Source organism: Micropterus salmoides, unplaced genomic scaffold (genome assembly GCF_014851395.1).
Source record: "Micropterus salmoides isolate LMB-PRFRI ecotype aquatic unplaced genomic scaffold, ASM1485139v1 Ms_hic_scaffold_20, whole genome shotgun sequence".
Classification (NCBI taxonomy): Eukaryota; Metazoa; Chordata; class Actinopteri; order Centrarchiformes; family Centrarchidae; genus Micropterus; species Micropterus salmoides.
Genome location: NW_024041151.1, coordinates 9,842,394 through 9,859,353, shown reverse-complemented (window position 1 = coordinate 9,859,353; position 16,960 = coordinate 9,842,394). Strand labels below are relative to the sequence as shown.

Genomic DNA, 16,960 nt, shown 5'->3' with positions numbered 1-16,960 from the left:
ACCTTTAGAGCTGCAACTAACATTTCATTGGCAATTAATCTGCCGATAATTTTTTCTCAATAAATTTAATAATCTATAAAATGAAATGTTCATCTTGTTTTCACAAAGGCAGAAGATATTGAAGATGAAGATATTCAATTTAATAGCCTTGACAACAACAAAAAAAATCAGTGAATATTTGCCATAATGTCTTGAAAATAAAAAAAAGTTTTTGGTTGATTGTCCAGTTGATTAATTATTTAACTGTTTCTGCTCTAAATCAGAGTTTGAATAAGATTTTCCTGGAACAGTTAAACTATATATTATAGGTCGGTATAGGTTCCAGCAAACTTTGCACAGGATAGTAAGTAAAGTGGATTAATGGAAATCCTTTTATTACTTAATTTATATACTGTACTGTATGTCCTCTTGTATATATATTCCACCAACCAAAAACAGGGGCACACTATGAATAGTGACTTGCTCACCTGCGCAGGGGATTAGGTGTCACTGACAGCGATTTTAATCACAATCCACTTTTTCAATGCTTTGGTGATGACAGTGCGGCAGATTATTGCACACATTACATTTTGCCACCGAGCAGCAGCGATGGCACAACCTCAGCTCAAGTACCCAAACACACAAGAATTCGAAAGGATTAGGCCCTGCAGATTCTTTGAACTGAGAGTACTGATCATGGCTGCGCCAGGCAAAGGAGCTTGATTGCATGGCAGAATTTGGGAAGAAGCGTTGTATTGAACACTGAGGTGAAAGTGTTATTTAAGCTGCAGGTGAATAAAATGGAAGTGGAATGGTTGAAAATCCCTCATTTTAATATTGTGAGTTGCTATGCATATGTGTGCTAATTCAGCATTTAAGATGTTCATTCCTTTCTATGTAAGTTAATTGGGTAGTATCAACATGAAATTCTTCCTGTGAATACATCAAGGCTGTAATCATAATATTATGTGTGTGTCTGTGTGTGTGTGTGTGTGTGTGTGTATAAACTGTATAGTATACATATGTATATTTGTGTTTGAGAAGGAGAATAAGAGAGAGAGAGAGAGAGAGAGAGAGAGCTTCCAAGACACCTGCTGGTTTCCTGCTTATCTAATGAGCAGACAAAGCCTTTCGTCCAAGAGCTGTCTGCCAATACTTCTGCGTGGGAGGACAACATCATTTTCATGGAGTGGAATTCTCTTTCATTCTCTGCCTCTCCATCAGAATTCCCCTGTTGTCCTCTCAAATCCCATAGTGTGGCATTTGTAGAGACAGGAGAGGATCTGAAAGTCAGCCACTAATTACAGATTGGGATCCTACTGTGAGATCGAGAGACTCATTTACAAAAACAAGTGTGTTAAGAGGTTGTCTGCATCCCTTTCTCAGCATCATTACCCCACTACACCTCTTGAGCTGACTTGAGAGGTCATGTATTGTGTTGGTGCATGAAGCAGACTGCTGTTGTGTTTTATTCTTTTTGGCAATCAAATAAACAGCCTGCAACAGGAGCAAAACCTCCCATTCTCATTGTCATGCTGACCTTTTCTTCATTCAGTACAGTTTCTCTGACTCTCTGTCAGTCTGACCTCTTATAAAAGTAGAATTGTATCCAACTTGAAGCTGGACCAGTTCCGTCATACAATTACATTTCAGATTTACCAAAGAACTTTATTTGCTCTGCAGAAGTTGTGTTTGGCAGTATAGCTCTGTTCTGAGACCCCCCTGCCAATCCATGTGCCTACATGGAAAACCATAAAGCAGGGAGAGCACCTCCCCGCCCATCCATAGAAACCACCACATAGAAAGCCCCAGGCAGAGAGAGCAGCAGCAAAAACCGCCCAAGGGTACAGAAAAGAGCAGCATCAACAACAACAGAAATGACATTGATTGGTCAGGAATAGTCTGGAAGGAGGAGCTGGGATGGTGGTGGGTTACTAGCGGCATGCAGAGAAAGCAGCAAGGGTAGGCAGACTATAACAGCTTAAATAAGGTGCCTTGTATGTTTTTGCCAATGAATGCTTAGAGGGAAATCAGCTGAGCTGTTAGCTGATGTGGGCTGACTTTGACATGGGCAGCTATCAGCTGATGTGCTGTGATTGTGAGCTGAGCTTGACTTTGTTGCCTGCATGAACTAACGCTATGTTCGATTATTGTAACATTTCTTGAAATTGTCAATTTTTGTACCCCTAGCATTTTTACCTTCACACGTACCATTTTATATCCCAAGTGACCAAAATGTTACTGTAAACAACAGGAATAATTCAATAAGATTTTAGAAATAGTTTAATAATAATTTTTTAGCCACATGCTTTTTCCCGTGTGCCACCCAGGTGCCACAATCAATGTGCTGCCTGAACTGACATCACTTACCTTCAGGCTGAATTGTCAGTGCAAGATCTTAAACTATCAGAAACTGTTTTAAACCTTGTGTCTTAAAAGATTAACATCTGAGAACATGGTATGGTATATCTGTGAAAATTTCATTACAAAAATGCACTGCTCCTGTATGGGAATCTTTGAGTGTGTAATGTCTCCAAGTTCTGCGTGCATCTCCATGTCAGCAAAAGGGGGGCCACCATATATCTTTTCCATGTTAATTTAACAGTCAGTATGCTAGCAATGAATATTTAGTGCGGTGCCAATGATGGCTTCCACTGATGTCCTGGCCCGCTGGCGATAGAGCTCAGTGAAACTGTGCTAATGTTACATTGCTGCCATTTCACACCATTAGGCCGTATACATTGTGTACAATACAGACACCCTGCCACACATACACACACACATGCACAACCAAGCCCAGTCACACAGTCACAATCACTCAGCTGCACCTGCACTCAAACACACAAATGTCAAACAAAACTAAAAACACAGTTTGACATGCAAAGAGAGATTTTATAGTGCAGGCAGGGTCTACATGTTGAGTTAGAGCAAAGAGACAAAAAGTGTTACGTGAGGCAATACTCCCCTGGAGCTCTTTTCTGTGATGATGTATTTGGGTGTAAAAACAGGAAGAAGTGGGGAGATGGTGACAAAGCAATGCTCCATTTCTTTCATGTGTAATATGTGCATGTGCTTGCCTGTCTGTTGCAAGTGTTTGGCAGAGAGGACTATGGGGAAATGTATGTGCGTGTGTATATGCATCAAAAATGGATGTGGCATTAGTGCATGTTTTTCATCTAGCATCTGCATGCAGTACGTTTGTGTATTTATGTATAAATTGTGTGTGTGTGTGTGTGTGTGTGTGTGTGTGTGTGTGTGTGTGTGTGTGCATACATTTGTACACATCTTCCAACCCATTTGGACAAATAGAGCCTAGAGGCAGTTTGCAGTGACAGTGCTTCCATACATGCCAGCGGTGTCCAGAAAACATTGGCCACATTAAAGTTGGCTCCTGCAGAAAAAACAATACTGCATTAATTTAATCAATGTACTCAGCAGATCCAAGCCAAAGGGCTTTTTATATTTCAGGAGGAAAAATCAACAAAGCAGAAACATGTGACGAAAGTAGTAATTTTCCAATCACCCTCTCAAAAATAAATGAGTGATGTATTCGTGGGGCTTTGTTTAGACTGGTGAAAAAGCTCATCTTCTCAGATATTACCCATACAAACATTTTAAGCTTTTTTAAATGCAATCGTCCAGATTCATTTACTTTTTTGTTCACCATGTGTGCATTTGTGTGCATTTACTTGGGCCCATAATTGGACCAAGGAGGGGTACAACTGAGGTCCATATTAGAAATCATCCTCAGACTTAAAATAGGACCATTTATGTGTGAACAGACCAACACTTTATTGGCTAATAACAAGGTTTCCATATAGTGTATCCCGTGCACACTTGTTGTCCACAGAGCCCACATTTCTGTCCCCACATGGCCAAGTTGTCGGGGGGAATTACAACTTTTTTTATTTCTTCTACCCAAAGACTGTGGGTAAACACATAAATAGGAGTTTTTTCTGGACGACACAATTGATTTTCTTCACATTAAAGAAACCATAAACCTCTCTCTTAAAGCGGACGATTAGCTGTCTATTAGTGTGCCTCACTTTTCCAATTCACATATTAATGAGCTTGCAGTCACTCACACTTTCACATACAGAAAACAAACACACACACACACACACCTGCCCACATATTCTCAGAGAGAAAACATCCGCCTGTGTAGAAAATTAAAATCAGTAAGAGATCAGTTGCTGATTCATTTGGAGGACGATATGGGGGAGCTAGGCATTGTTAAATATGCATAGGTGGGCCATATTGCTTTCTCTGATCCATTGCTAGTTATCTTGACCTGAGTGGAAAAATTTACCTGGATCATAAAGGGCCATCATACAGGCCTTTTATAGTCCAGTTAATGGAGACTACGTTACTGGTAGAGGTCTGACTCTCTGCTGTACATGTACATTCTATTGGCTCTCTGAGTCTGACTTTTGTTTTACTTCTCTTCATGGTTTCCATTGTGGAAAGATAGAACATCTTTGCCTTGACCATGTTTTGCCCTGAAGTGTCTCAGGCTAGCATCATCTCTCTACTGCACCAACACTACTCTAATGACATACTGGGTGTTCGGACTTTCGATTTTTTTTTTTTTAAAGAAGACTGCGGGAATCTACATTATGTTGCTACATAAATCATTCAAAACTACATTTTGACAGATGGGAATATGGTTATATCGCTGAGTACTGAGCATCTGGCATTCAAAATATCCCCAGTGATGGATGAAAGTAATTTGTTTTTGAATAAGGCAGGTGTTATGCTGTAATTTTTGGTGTTCTAGCAACTGTGATCCTAACAGCTACTTCTTCTCTTCCTTTCGTCCTTTCTTATTCCCCCCTCCCTTATTCCTTCCCTTCTTTCTTTCTACTTACAGAGGATGAGCTGCAGCTACTTGCTTTGCACTATCCTGCTTTTCGTGGCTGTATTGCTGGCTGTCACTGTAACTGGCACCATCCTTTTTATGAACCACTACCAGGCCCCACCCATGTCCGATGGCCTACCCCACATTTCCACCAATCAGGATGAAGCCAATGCTCTGGTCACTGTTGAGAGAGGGGATGGATCTCGTATCAATATCTTCATCGACCCTAACTGTCCTGACTACAACAGTAACTTTTTGCGCCTGGAGGGTGTGCAGACATCACTGCTCCACTCACTAACCGACCACGACTCTGACCTGAAGTCAGTGAAAGGCCAGGATCGGGCTCTTCTCGTCAGTCTGGCTGAAGAGGTGGCCAAGCTGTCAGCCCATGCGGGGCAGCTGAAAATGGACTATGAATCCTTACGCAGGGGGCAGGGCAGCCTTGGGCAAGACCTTAACACACTGCAAACAGAGCAGGGACGCCTCATACAGGTGAGACATGTACACACAAGCACACACACAATCAGTACAAATACCAGAGACACAGTGGACAAGCAAAGTTATGGTAAGGTCAATGAGAATACTACATGCAAGTCAGAGTGGAATGAGGCATAACATAACCCAAGAAAGAAGTTGATGAAGAAATTCCAGCTTAATATTCCCTTACAAATTATTTTATATATCTCAACAGTTGCTAAGACTGCCAAAATAATGAACAAATAATTTAATAACATGTTGTAGCATGTAATTGTATCATATAATCATTATTAAGAAAATACAACTGCCTAACACGGCTCATTTCTGCAGTAGTTAAGCACTATAAAACTCTATTTGAACATTGTTCCATGTCCTGATATATACAAAAAAGGAAATATTAAATACATTTATAGACGTAATATCCAATTCCTAGTGTAATTAAAAATGTGTTTGAAAACCCATGCGCTGTAAATCATATGGAAGATGGGTATGCATTGTCTCTTATTTTGTCCCATCCATACATCAACGCATACACTTTCAGCATAAGTGGATATTTTGTGAGGAAAAACATGCCCACGGGGTTTTTATGAGTGAGCGCAAGGAGAATTGGTTGTGCAGGAAAAACAGATGAACTGAATCGGGTGTGCCAGACCCAAAGTCATGTCTTTATGTCTGCACAGAGTGTATTATGAAACACCTATCAATATGTATTGATTGTGAAACCACCTTAAGATGTGTGACAGCTCATTGGACTTGAGGGTTTTTTGTTGGTTAGTCTTATTTAGTGCAAAATCACAACAGCATCATTCACTGGATGCCGACTCAACCATGTTCATTTCTCTTTAAACTGTACAAACCAGTAAGGGCTAGATTAGCGTGATTTGAAGATGAGGTCACAAGGGGAACAAATGCCCATCATGATTTAAGAAACAGCAATATGCACATTAATTCCATGAGATAAAATGGAACAACAAAACACGTTTTCCTAGATGTGTAAGACTCCACATTGGATGGAAACATAATTAGACCCCCTTTAGTTTTGCAATGTGCACATTGATTTATTGATGATATATTTCCTAAATGTGCATGGAAAATTTTCACACTATATGCTATTTTAATTTTGGCCCATTAGGCTCAGTGTCTCTATTCTGCAGTAAAGAGATTCATAGCTGCCAACAATACAGCTCAAACAACTGAAGGCATTCCACTTCTGCCAATCCTTTTTTTAAGCCAGGGTTCAACATTGTTTATTATCACTCAAACTCACTGAATTGGTCTGCTCTGCCTCCATGGGATAAGAAACCATGGGTGCTCATTGGTAGCACAATGGATGCAGAAAGAGGGTCTCTCCCTTCACTGCTGTTAATGTGGTGTAGGTGGCATAGTGCAGTGGGCACTGAGGCTAAGTGGAGGTGGTGCTGGCAACCCAGACACTCCAGGTGATTGATTTCCTCTTTGGAGGCAAGGCATGTGGTGTGCACATCCGCTGTTTCTGCCTGACACCATGGTGTGACTGTGTGATCTATGGGCCACCTGTGGCCAGGACTTCTGATTTATACGATGACACAGAGCTGACTGTGCCAGTGTTAGTAATGTCTCAGTGTGCACCACAGCCCCCCGAAGAACTGTTTCGCCCTGCTATATAGAGATAAACCTATCCACATGACCCTGGGGGGATAAGCAGGAGAATCTGATTGCAGAGGGTTTAGGACCAGTGTGTTTAGATTTGACAGACCGAGATTCATTTTTCACAGGGACTGTTTGCAGCCTCAAATGGAAAGGTGCACTAAAGCACACACATTTGCATTCAAATAAATTGCACTGATGGGAAAGTCTAGTGAAATATAGGAATATAATAATACATTTAACTGATGGTTAGGTTTCAGAGTGATGTGTTTGTCAAAACTCTCATACGATTCTCGCAGTATTAGTCTGTTTTCCCATTTCCATCTTTTGTCGGTTTGTTTCTCTGTACAAAATACACAACAATTCAAACATCTAATCAGTTTACATCAACACTGTAGAGTGAATATTTGATATTTCCCCATTTTCTGCCATCATGACAAATCACATTTCTTATCACTGTAAACCTGTCACTGCATTGTTTTGAACAGGTTATTATTTGCCCAGTGCGTCCCGCTGTGTCAGCGTCTTCCCTACTCCTCCTCCAGTTACCTTTGAATATAGGAGAACTGAACCCTTGGGGGCTCTGCATGGCTTGATCTCCTCAGATTCACGGATGCAAATGGCAACAACATAGCCAATGATATCTAGATAAAACCTTTACAGACTGAACCAGATAGCATGATATTTTTCCCAGCATTAAGGCAAGTGTAATTTCACTGGAGCATGACATGAGCCAGATTAAATGTTGTCAGAAAAGTAACTTACATTTAAAAAGTAGTTGTGTTTATTTGGAACGGAAAGAAGCCAAGAATTAGATATAGCACTTTAACTACCAGTAAGGAGGGGGGTGGTATGTCTCTCCCTAATCTTAAAGACTACTACCTTTCGGCCCAATTAAAAACTATAGTTCTCTTGTGTGACAGTGGATATGAGGTCAAATGGAAGGAGATGGAAAGAGAATGTGAAAACATCCCAATACAGGCAATGATTGGAGATCATAAACTAGCAACGGCTTATCAGGACCACTTGAGTCCCTTTGTCTCACTCAACTTGCATACCTGGTTTGATGTGGTAAAGCAATTAAATTTGTGGCCCCCAGATAAAAAAAACTTAGATGGGTAGCATATGATACAGGGTTTAAACCAAACAGTATAGATTCTAGATTTCAGTACTGGTCGAAAAAAGGTATTACTGCTTATTGTCCCATAATGAAGAAGAACACACTACAAAGCTTCCAGACACTAAAGGAAAAATTCAAATTGGAAAAACATGATATTTTCAGTTATTTACAACTACGGCAATATTCTTTAAAAGAAGTTTTGAAAAAAGATACAGTCATAGAATCCAATGAAATAATACAACTAACAATGCAGGCATACATGGGTTGTCCTAAATCAGTGGTTTATAAACTTTACCAGGGAATTGCAAAGGGTCGAAGAACTTCTACATCCTATATTAAGGAGAGATGGGAGAAAGAACTAAAAGAGAAAATATCCGATCAGCAATGGGAAAACATGTGTGAGACTTCTTTCTCTACCTCTTGCTCTATGTATTGGCGTGAATTCTGTAGGAAGAATCTTGTCCGTTTTTTCACTACCCCTAAAATGAAGACATATCTAACATCTGCAGACCATAACTGTTGGAGAAAATGTGGGGAAGATTACGCTAACCACCACCACATCTTTTGGAACTGCCCAAAAATACGATTATTTTGGGGTTGTATTTTCAAAATCATGCCGAATATTCTTGGAGGAGAGATTCCTTTTACATGTATGACACTTTATTTGGGTGATCTACCAGAAGAAATGACAGGAAATGACAGGTATCTCCTGAAGATAATGTCTGTTGCAGCTAAAAAAGCAATAACTCGGAAGTGGTTACAAACAGATCCACCCACAATAGAGAACTGGCTCGAAATCATCAAAGAGATCCATGAGATGGAAAGGCTGACTTTATTACTGAGATTGAGGAATGATTTATACATTGCAAGGTGGTCAAAATGGAGAAGATATCTGTGTAGATGAGGGGTGTGGTTGACGATAATTTTCCCGATAAGTTGCCCGGTACTTTTGAAAGATGGTTTTACTTTCCTTTCGCTGTTTTTTACTTTACCAAGCATGGACATATGAATACAAATTATGTATTGCTGTACGAACCCCCCTCAAATGTCAAATGTCAATAATTTGAAAATGAGGTCATGTTACAATGCTGCCTGGCAACAATGTTTCTTTGATGCACTGTGTTGTTCTTTGCTTCTGTTAAAGACTCAATAAAATTTAAGTGATAAAAAAAAAAAAGTAGTTGTGTTAAATAAAAGCAACTCTCTAAAAACATTCCAATAAAGGAATTACCACACACACACACAAATACACAGTCATCCCGTTACTATCACCTATAAATGATTAATCAAGCAAAAACATATTTGTTGACAGTAACAGGACTATGTTGCTGTATTTACAAAAAGGAGCATGAACTCAGTCAGGATCACAGTTTATGTAAACATTTTCAACACAAAATCTGATGAACTTCCAGCAAGGGCTGGGCGGTATATCGGTATTCCGATGTAATTTCAAAAGAGATATAAAATTAGACAATATCATTTATAGCAATATAGTTTGATGCTGAGTTAATGTTTTTTTTCGTCGATTTTATTCAACGTAGCCTGCTACTGATGGAGAAGGTTACCAGGAAGAGACTGAAAGAAGCGGGACACACTGACATGTTTGCAGCAGAGGTACATTAGGTCTAGTGTGAAGAGAACTGAAGGAGGCAGATTGAATAAGTGACTGACACTTAAATAAGCTCCTACAAATAGTAATAACAGGCCCCTAAAACCGACCCTCCCCACAGCCAACTTAGTAAAAAATACAGGTATATTTTTTACCGGAGTTCTGCCCAACAGTACCGGGATATGACTTTTTGGTCCATATCGCCCAGCCCTACTTCCAACCTAACACCCATACGTTACTGTGGTGTGAACTTTCAAATGTTATGAAGTCTCTTCGATGACTCTCAGGTTGCTGTCTTCATTGATCTTCCTCACGATAACAGGTGCAAACTTCTGTCAGTGGTCTGAATTACATTAAATGTTTGTTGTTGTTTTTTTAGCTCTGCCTAGCAGTGGCAGCCCTGTGCATAGGCAATGTGTGCAACAATGTATAATGCCCACAAGCTGGGGTAAGCATGGAAGTTTCATGCACTCATACATCCCTTTATTATCAAGAAAATTGAGAAGGGGTTATATTCTCCATAGCAGAAGTCCAGGTGACATAAATATAGTTCACATATTCAGCTCACTTGACTTGACATTCAGCAATAAGACTATATGCAGGTTTCTTTGAACCCCAGGTCACAGTTTAAACTGAATGATGTGCCTGTGGAATGTTAATGTTTTGGACAAGTGACACCCACGACCTCTGCTAAGCATATAGGGTTGAACCTCTGCTGCTGTAGAATAGAAATCCATATTGCCTTAAGACGTTTATTCAGGTCGACACAAAGTCTTCTGAGGACTTCAAAAACGAAAATTCACTGAGTGCTTGTTGCAGCATTTCAGATGTGTTTCAAATAACGTCATAACCTCAATAAGATTTGATAATGATCAATGTCACATACAATTTGGAAACCTAATTCAACAAAGACCATGCCAAAAAGATATGGATATGGAATATTTTATTGTATATTATGGATGGAGGACGGCTGAGATTAAGGAGGAATGGATATAAGTGTCCACATGGGTTGAGGGATGAGAGAATGAGGAAGAAGAGTTAGGGATGAAGACATTTTGTACCCTAGGCAACCGCACATGTTACCTATACCATGGGCTTGTCCTGGGTACAAAGTTATTTAAAAGCCAAAACATGCTGTCTTCTAATTACAGAAACAATTTAAAATGTGTCAGCAAATTGAGAGATAAAATAGAACACAGTAAATACTGATGAGGGATTATTGCTGAACTGAGACATATGGACAGAAATATTAAATAGCCATCGACTTTATTTTATTAATAATGATTTAATTGCACAGCTGGACTCTTTGCCAACCACTCCTACACTAACCCACATATCAATCAAAAGCCTGATCAAAGATTAGAGGCTCTCTGTAAGATATGAATCAGATTTGCCATGAAAACATTCCATTTATATGAAGGTTCTGTCCATCAGTGGGGTAATCTTTTATTCATTGTTTCTTTGCTTCAGTGGCCTCTTACATGTCGATCTCTGACTATTTAATTAGAGGGATACAGTAAGGTAGCAGTTGGACTTACATCTATGTGACACTGTCATAAAGTAAGTTAAGTCAAGTGTTTATTTCTAGTCAATTTAAGTACAACTGGACTGTTATTATCTAACATATAATATTTTCATTATCGATTCATCTGCTGGCTATTATCTTGATAAACCATTTAGTCTATGAAATGTCTACAAATAGTTGAAAAAAAATGCCCATCACTATTTCTCAGACCCCAAAACGATGTGTTTGGTTGTTTTGTCCAACCAACAGTCCAAAACCCAAAGACAGCAAACAGTAAATCCTCGCACTGGAGAAACAAGAACAAGAGATTTTTTCTTGAAAATGACAAACAATAAATCAGTTATAATAGTGTATTTATAGCGTTATTATAGTGTATGTTAGCCAGTCCTCTCAAAGCACTGATGTGTATGGGTCAAGCAAAGTACAGAAGTTTGAAGTTTTTCTCATTACATAGCAAACCTATTGGTTACTTGGATTTAAAAGTGAAGTCATGGAATAGTACAAATGTGCTTGAGGGTCTAAATTATTGGCAACTTGCGAATCAAGAGGAAAGAGAGGGTGAGTTCTTGACTTCTTACTTTTTTTAACTTGCCAGTTCCAGCCTTGCAAATCCTGTCTGCTCTGTGTCTTTAACCCACAGGGAACATGTCTCTACCTTATCGAGCATACGACAAGGACAACAAAGCACACCTTTCTTGAGTGTTTTTAAACAATAATTCAAGACACATCAGATAACAGAATGAAACTGGATTTAAATTACACTAACAACCAAAACAATACTGCAATACTACTTGTTGAGATTTGAAAGAAAACTCTTTCAATCCATCCCCTTTCATGAGTGTGCCACAGAAAAAAAGCTTGACTCACAAAAGCAAGGCTCCTTGTGTTAAGTGGTGTGGAGTGATTTTGTGAGCCAACTGAAAGTCTGTCTAATGAGGGCTAATTATGTTGTGATTTAATTGATGTGTCAGTCAAGGCTTAGAATTAAGACTACAGACACTCCTCTGCTTTTATCTCTCCCTTTGAACACACATACATACAAACAAACAAACAAACACACAATGTATAGTATAATAAACATAATGTCAAATTTGCAAAGAAGAATGGATACTTAGCTGCAATCTCATTTCTTAAATAATGGTAAAACCTTAAAGTCTTCTGTAAAAAAGCAACAAATTTGCCATACCCCTCCACAAACTGTCTCCTCAAACAATTATACACTGAAAGCAGAAAACCCAGTTTTCTTTGCTTTATCCCGACTAGTTGCTAAGCACAATGGGCCATTTTTGGAGTGTATGCATGCGTGTGGTTTTCTTTGTACTTATATGTGGCCATGTACATAAATGTGTTGTTGTTTATGCCTGTGTGTGTGGGATAAAGCCCCAGTGACCATGTAATATGATTGCAGTGCAGCTTGCTGTGCCTCAGAGGTGTGTTGCATAGTTACTGAGGCCGGGGAAAGACCACTGGGGTTTCTGTCTAATGCAGTTTTAACACCTGAACATAGCTGCCCAGACATACCTTTGATAGAAGACTCTGAACCCCTTATATATGACTTTGAGCACTGCAGGTCTTTGGGTGTGTTTGTTCGTGTGTATGTGGAGGAGATAGGGTGGAGAAAGATGAAAGAAAGGCAGTGAGCAACATTGTGGGTATGTGAGAGCAAAAGGAAGAGCAAAATATTTCATAGTTTGTATACAGATTGGGCCCAACACCTGGCGCATGTATAGGTGTTGGCTAACCAGGGCAATTTGTGAAAATGACCTTTCTGCAATGAACAGCACATAAAGGGCTGCAGGTAAGAAAGTGACCACAGCAGATCAAAGAGGTTACCCTGCTCTCTGCTAGTACAAGCACACGCATTCATCACCATCCTTCCCACAGGGCTGTATGTGTGTCTTTGCTACACAGGGCAGTCTTTTTGGTGTGTTTCTAAAAGTCCCTAAAGGACTACACACCACTGTGGTTATATACTGCATTTTTAACCCATTAACTACAAATTTAGTTTGATATAAATTAGTTCCATTTTCCAAAGATTACCAAACTATTTTAGTTAAACTTAACCGCCTTCAAGACAGCCTTTGTTTGTTTTTTTACTTTTTCTTCCCTCAACTTATTTTTTCAAAGTGTCATTGTTGTTACATGGTCATAACATTGAGACCTCTGTGTCTTTGCTGGCAATCTTCTGACATCTGAGTCTGCTGTGGAAAAGTACTCCATCCACAAGCTATTAACATGGAATGAAATTCAGAAGACATACTTTATGCAAACATGGAAATTCTGAAATTTACCAAGTTAATTTGGTAATTTTTATATTATAAAGAATTTTATTATTATTTTTCCTTTTTGTAGGTGCATGGCCATGCCAGTGTGATGTAACTGTCAGGGTTATGCTGAGTGCAGACAGGAATAGGGCCCAAATGCACAGGCAGGATGAGTTCTGATACTTTATTTAACGAAAAGCATACTCACTAAAACAGTGGCAGAGTCCAGATAAATCCAAAGGAAATTAATTGTCCAAACAAAGCAAATATCCAAAAAACAGGTAGTCCAAACAAGGTGACAAAACTAAAATCCAAACTACGCTGACTGAGGTGAGACAGTATCCACTGACTAAGGAGTACTAACAGCAGGTAGGGCGAGAGGCAGACACACTCAATGTGGAAGACACACAAGGCATGAAGCGGCACATGACAAAGCACAAGACAGCACACGAACACGCAATATCGATCCAGCAGACTGAACAGGCATTATATACACAAGGCTAACGAGGAGGGAGGGAACAACCAGGTGAGACAAATCAGGGAAATCAAGAAGCCAGGACACAAGCTGGATAACAAACACAGACAACTGACTAAACTTCAAACTAAAACAGGAAACAGGTAAACCGGCAGAGATGCTCACAAGTCTTTGAGCTAGAGTCCAAGTCAAGTCTCAAGTCTTTGAGCTAGAGTCCAAGTCAAGTCTCAAGTCTTTGAGCTAGAGTCCAAGTCAAGTCTCAAGTCTCTGAGCAAGAGTCCAAGTCAAGTCTCAAGTCTCTCGTGGTTATTACGAATGTTGTATCACCTGCTGCGTTCAATCCAGGTTACTAATAAAACTTCATAGCTATAAGGAATACTGTTAACCTGTTTTTCATTTACAGAGCACAACCATGTAATGTGCAATGCAATTAATGACAGCTAATTAAATACTGTAAGTCAATAAAATGGTGACATTACATAATCAACAATAAATCTGTCTGTTTTTAACTTACAGAGCACAACCATGTAGCATAATGTACAATGTGTCTACAATTAATAACAGCTTATAAACTACTGTAAGTCAACAAACCCTGTTGAGTTTCAAACCCAGTGTAAAGTTAACTAAATAATACTGTAAAGTTACATGGTCAACAATACAGCCGTAACCTGTTTTTAACTTACAGAGCACAGCCATGTAACCACTGTTACACACATTATCCAGTGGCCTTGGTTGAGATGTGGAATGTTTTATTGTCAAGGGAGGGAACAACCAGGTGAGACAAATCAGGGAAATCAAGAAGCCAGGACACAAGCTGGATAACAAACACAGACAACTGACTAAACTTCAAACTAAAACAGGAAACAGGTAAACCGGCAGAGATGCTCACAAGTCTTTGAGCTAGAGTCCAAGTCAAGTCTCAAGTCTTTGAGCTAGAGTCCAAGTCAAGTCTCAAGTCTCTGAGCAAGAGTCCAAGTCAAGTCTCAAGTCTCTCGTGGTTATTACGAATGTTGTATCACCTGCTGCGTTCAATCCAGGTTACTAATAAAACTTCATAGCTATAAGGAATACTGTTAACCTGTTTTTCATTTACAGAGCACAACCATGTAATGTGCAATGCAATTAATGACAGCTAATTAAATACTGTAAGTCAATAAAATGGTGACATTACATAATCAACAATAAATCTGTCTGTTTTTAACTTACAGAGCACAACCATGTAGCATAATGTACAATGTGTCTACAATTAATAACAGCTTATAAACTACTGTAAGTCAACAAACCCTGTTGAGTTTCAAACCCAGTGTAAAGTTAACTAAATAATACTGTAAAGTTACATGGTCAACAATACAGCCGTAACCTGTTTTTAACTTACAGAGCACAGCCGTGTAATGTGCAATGCAATCAATGACAGCTTAAACTACTGTCAACACACCCTGCAGACTCTCAAACCAGTGTAATGTTAGGCTATAACTAAATAAAACTGTAACGTTGCATGATCAACAATAAACCTGTAACCTCTTTCCTGCCAATGGCAATAATTAACATGATGGCAGCCAGCGGGACGTAAATGATTACGTTAACCAACCACCACAAGTTTGGCAAGTAAACAAACGTTCATACATCTTTTCATAACGAACGACAGTCGGAGTTAACCTCTTGTAGGTCGTAGCTGAAGCTAGAAGCAAGCTAACGTTAGATGGCCAATGCTGAGCTAAACATGTTCACTCACCACATATTTGCGTTCAGCGCTTCTTTGTTTGGGTCGTGTTGCATGAAGTTTTAAAGCCAAAGTTTATGATGAATGGCTCAGCAGCTGCCGGTGTTTGTTGTCCTCTCTCACGTGCGGCCGCGCGCAGCAGATGTTACTTAGGCAGGTTATAGGTAACGGAGGGAGGGAATAACGGCAAGCTCATCAGACGTGTTCTAAAAAATAAACATTGTTCACGAGCCCCACGTCTCGAGTCCGAGTCGAGTCTGAAGTAACTGTGTGTGCGACTTAAGTTGCACTCGATTCCGAGTCTCTAACTCGAGTCCCCATCTTAGTAAACCGGAAACCAGAAACAAACACAAGACAAACACCAGAACCAACTGTATCAAAACCCAGAGAGGACAGACATGCACAAGGACAAAACAGACCGACGTGCAGACCAAAACCAAAACAAACATGCGACAAACACCCGATACAGACCATTTCAAAATAAAACAGGAAAACAGACTAAACAGACATACATTATTTTTTAGACTGCTTTTATGACTATCTTAAAGTCATAATCCTTAAGATTTTAGTTCTGGTTGATTTGGCCACCCCTGTGCTTACTGGTGAATACTTCAGTCAGTTTTCTGTTCAAAAGTATAGTCATTGATCGCTTGAGACAAGAAATGTGCCCTGAGCAGCTACTTGGTCAGAAATTCAATTGAAGATGACAAGAAACTTATGTATTTCCCTAGTTCATTTTGGAGACTTCTTTATATCTGTACTTGTACCGATGCAAATATGTTTCCTCTTTAAATTGTCTACAGGACCACCTCCTGCTTTTCCATAATATCAAGTATATACAGCTTTGCACAGGATTGGTATAATTGCATTGTTAATAAATGTATATATATTTATATTTATCTATATAACTACATATGTTTCTCTCCCCTGTGTGTGTGTGTGTGTGTGTGTGTGTGTGTGTGTTGCAGCTGCTGTCAGACAGCCAGATCAACATGGTTAAGGTAGTGAACTCAGTGAGTGATGCTCTTAACGCCATGCAGAAGGAGAACGTGGGCCTGAAGGCTCGTGTCAAGGCCGACTTGCAGAGGGCACCAGTCAGAGGGGCCCGTTTCAAGGGCTGCTCCAATGGTAAGAGAAACGAGGAATTGACTGACTATCTGTCTGTCTGGCAAGATTGGATTCTTTCTTTGTACATTTGTCTGTTGGATATTTGGTTTTTGTCCCTCTCTGTATATATAATTCACACATCACTGGCTACCTATATGTTTGACCTTTTGCCACGATATTGTGCTCAGTGTCGTGATCCC

At 39.6% G+C, this 16,960-nt stretch overlaps 1 protein-coding gene across 4 annotated transcripts in view; it reads left to right on the top strand.

Annotated features, from left to right (window-relative positions):
• Positions 1 to 16,960, top strand: part of LOC119914249 (fibrinogen C domain containing 1) — a 273,866-nt gene that overhangs the window by 175,126 nt on the left and 81,780 nt on the right. For all 4 annotated transcript variants that reach the window (XM_038733415.1, XM_038733412.1, XM_038733414.1 and 1 more), the window contains 2 exons: positions 4,850 to 5,329; positions 16,622 to 16,781. In XM_038733415.1, coding sequence (XP_038589343.1) covers positions 4,853 to 5,329; positions 16,622 to 16,781 — 637 coding nt within the window. In that variant the 5' untranslated portion in view covers positions 4,850 to 4,852. The remainder of the gene's footprint in view (positions 1 to 4,849; positions 5,330 to 16,621; positions 16,782 to 16,960) is intronic.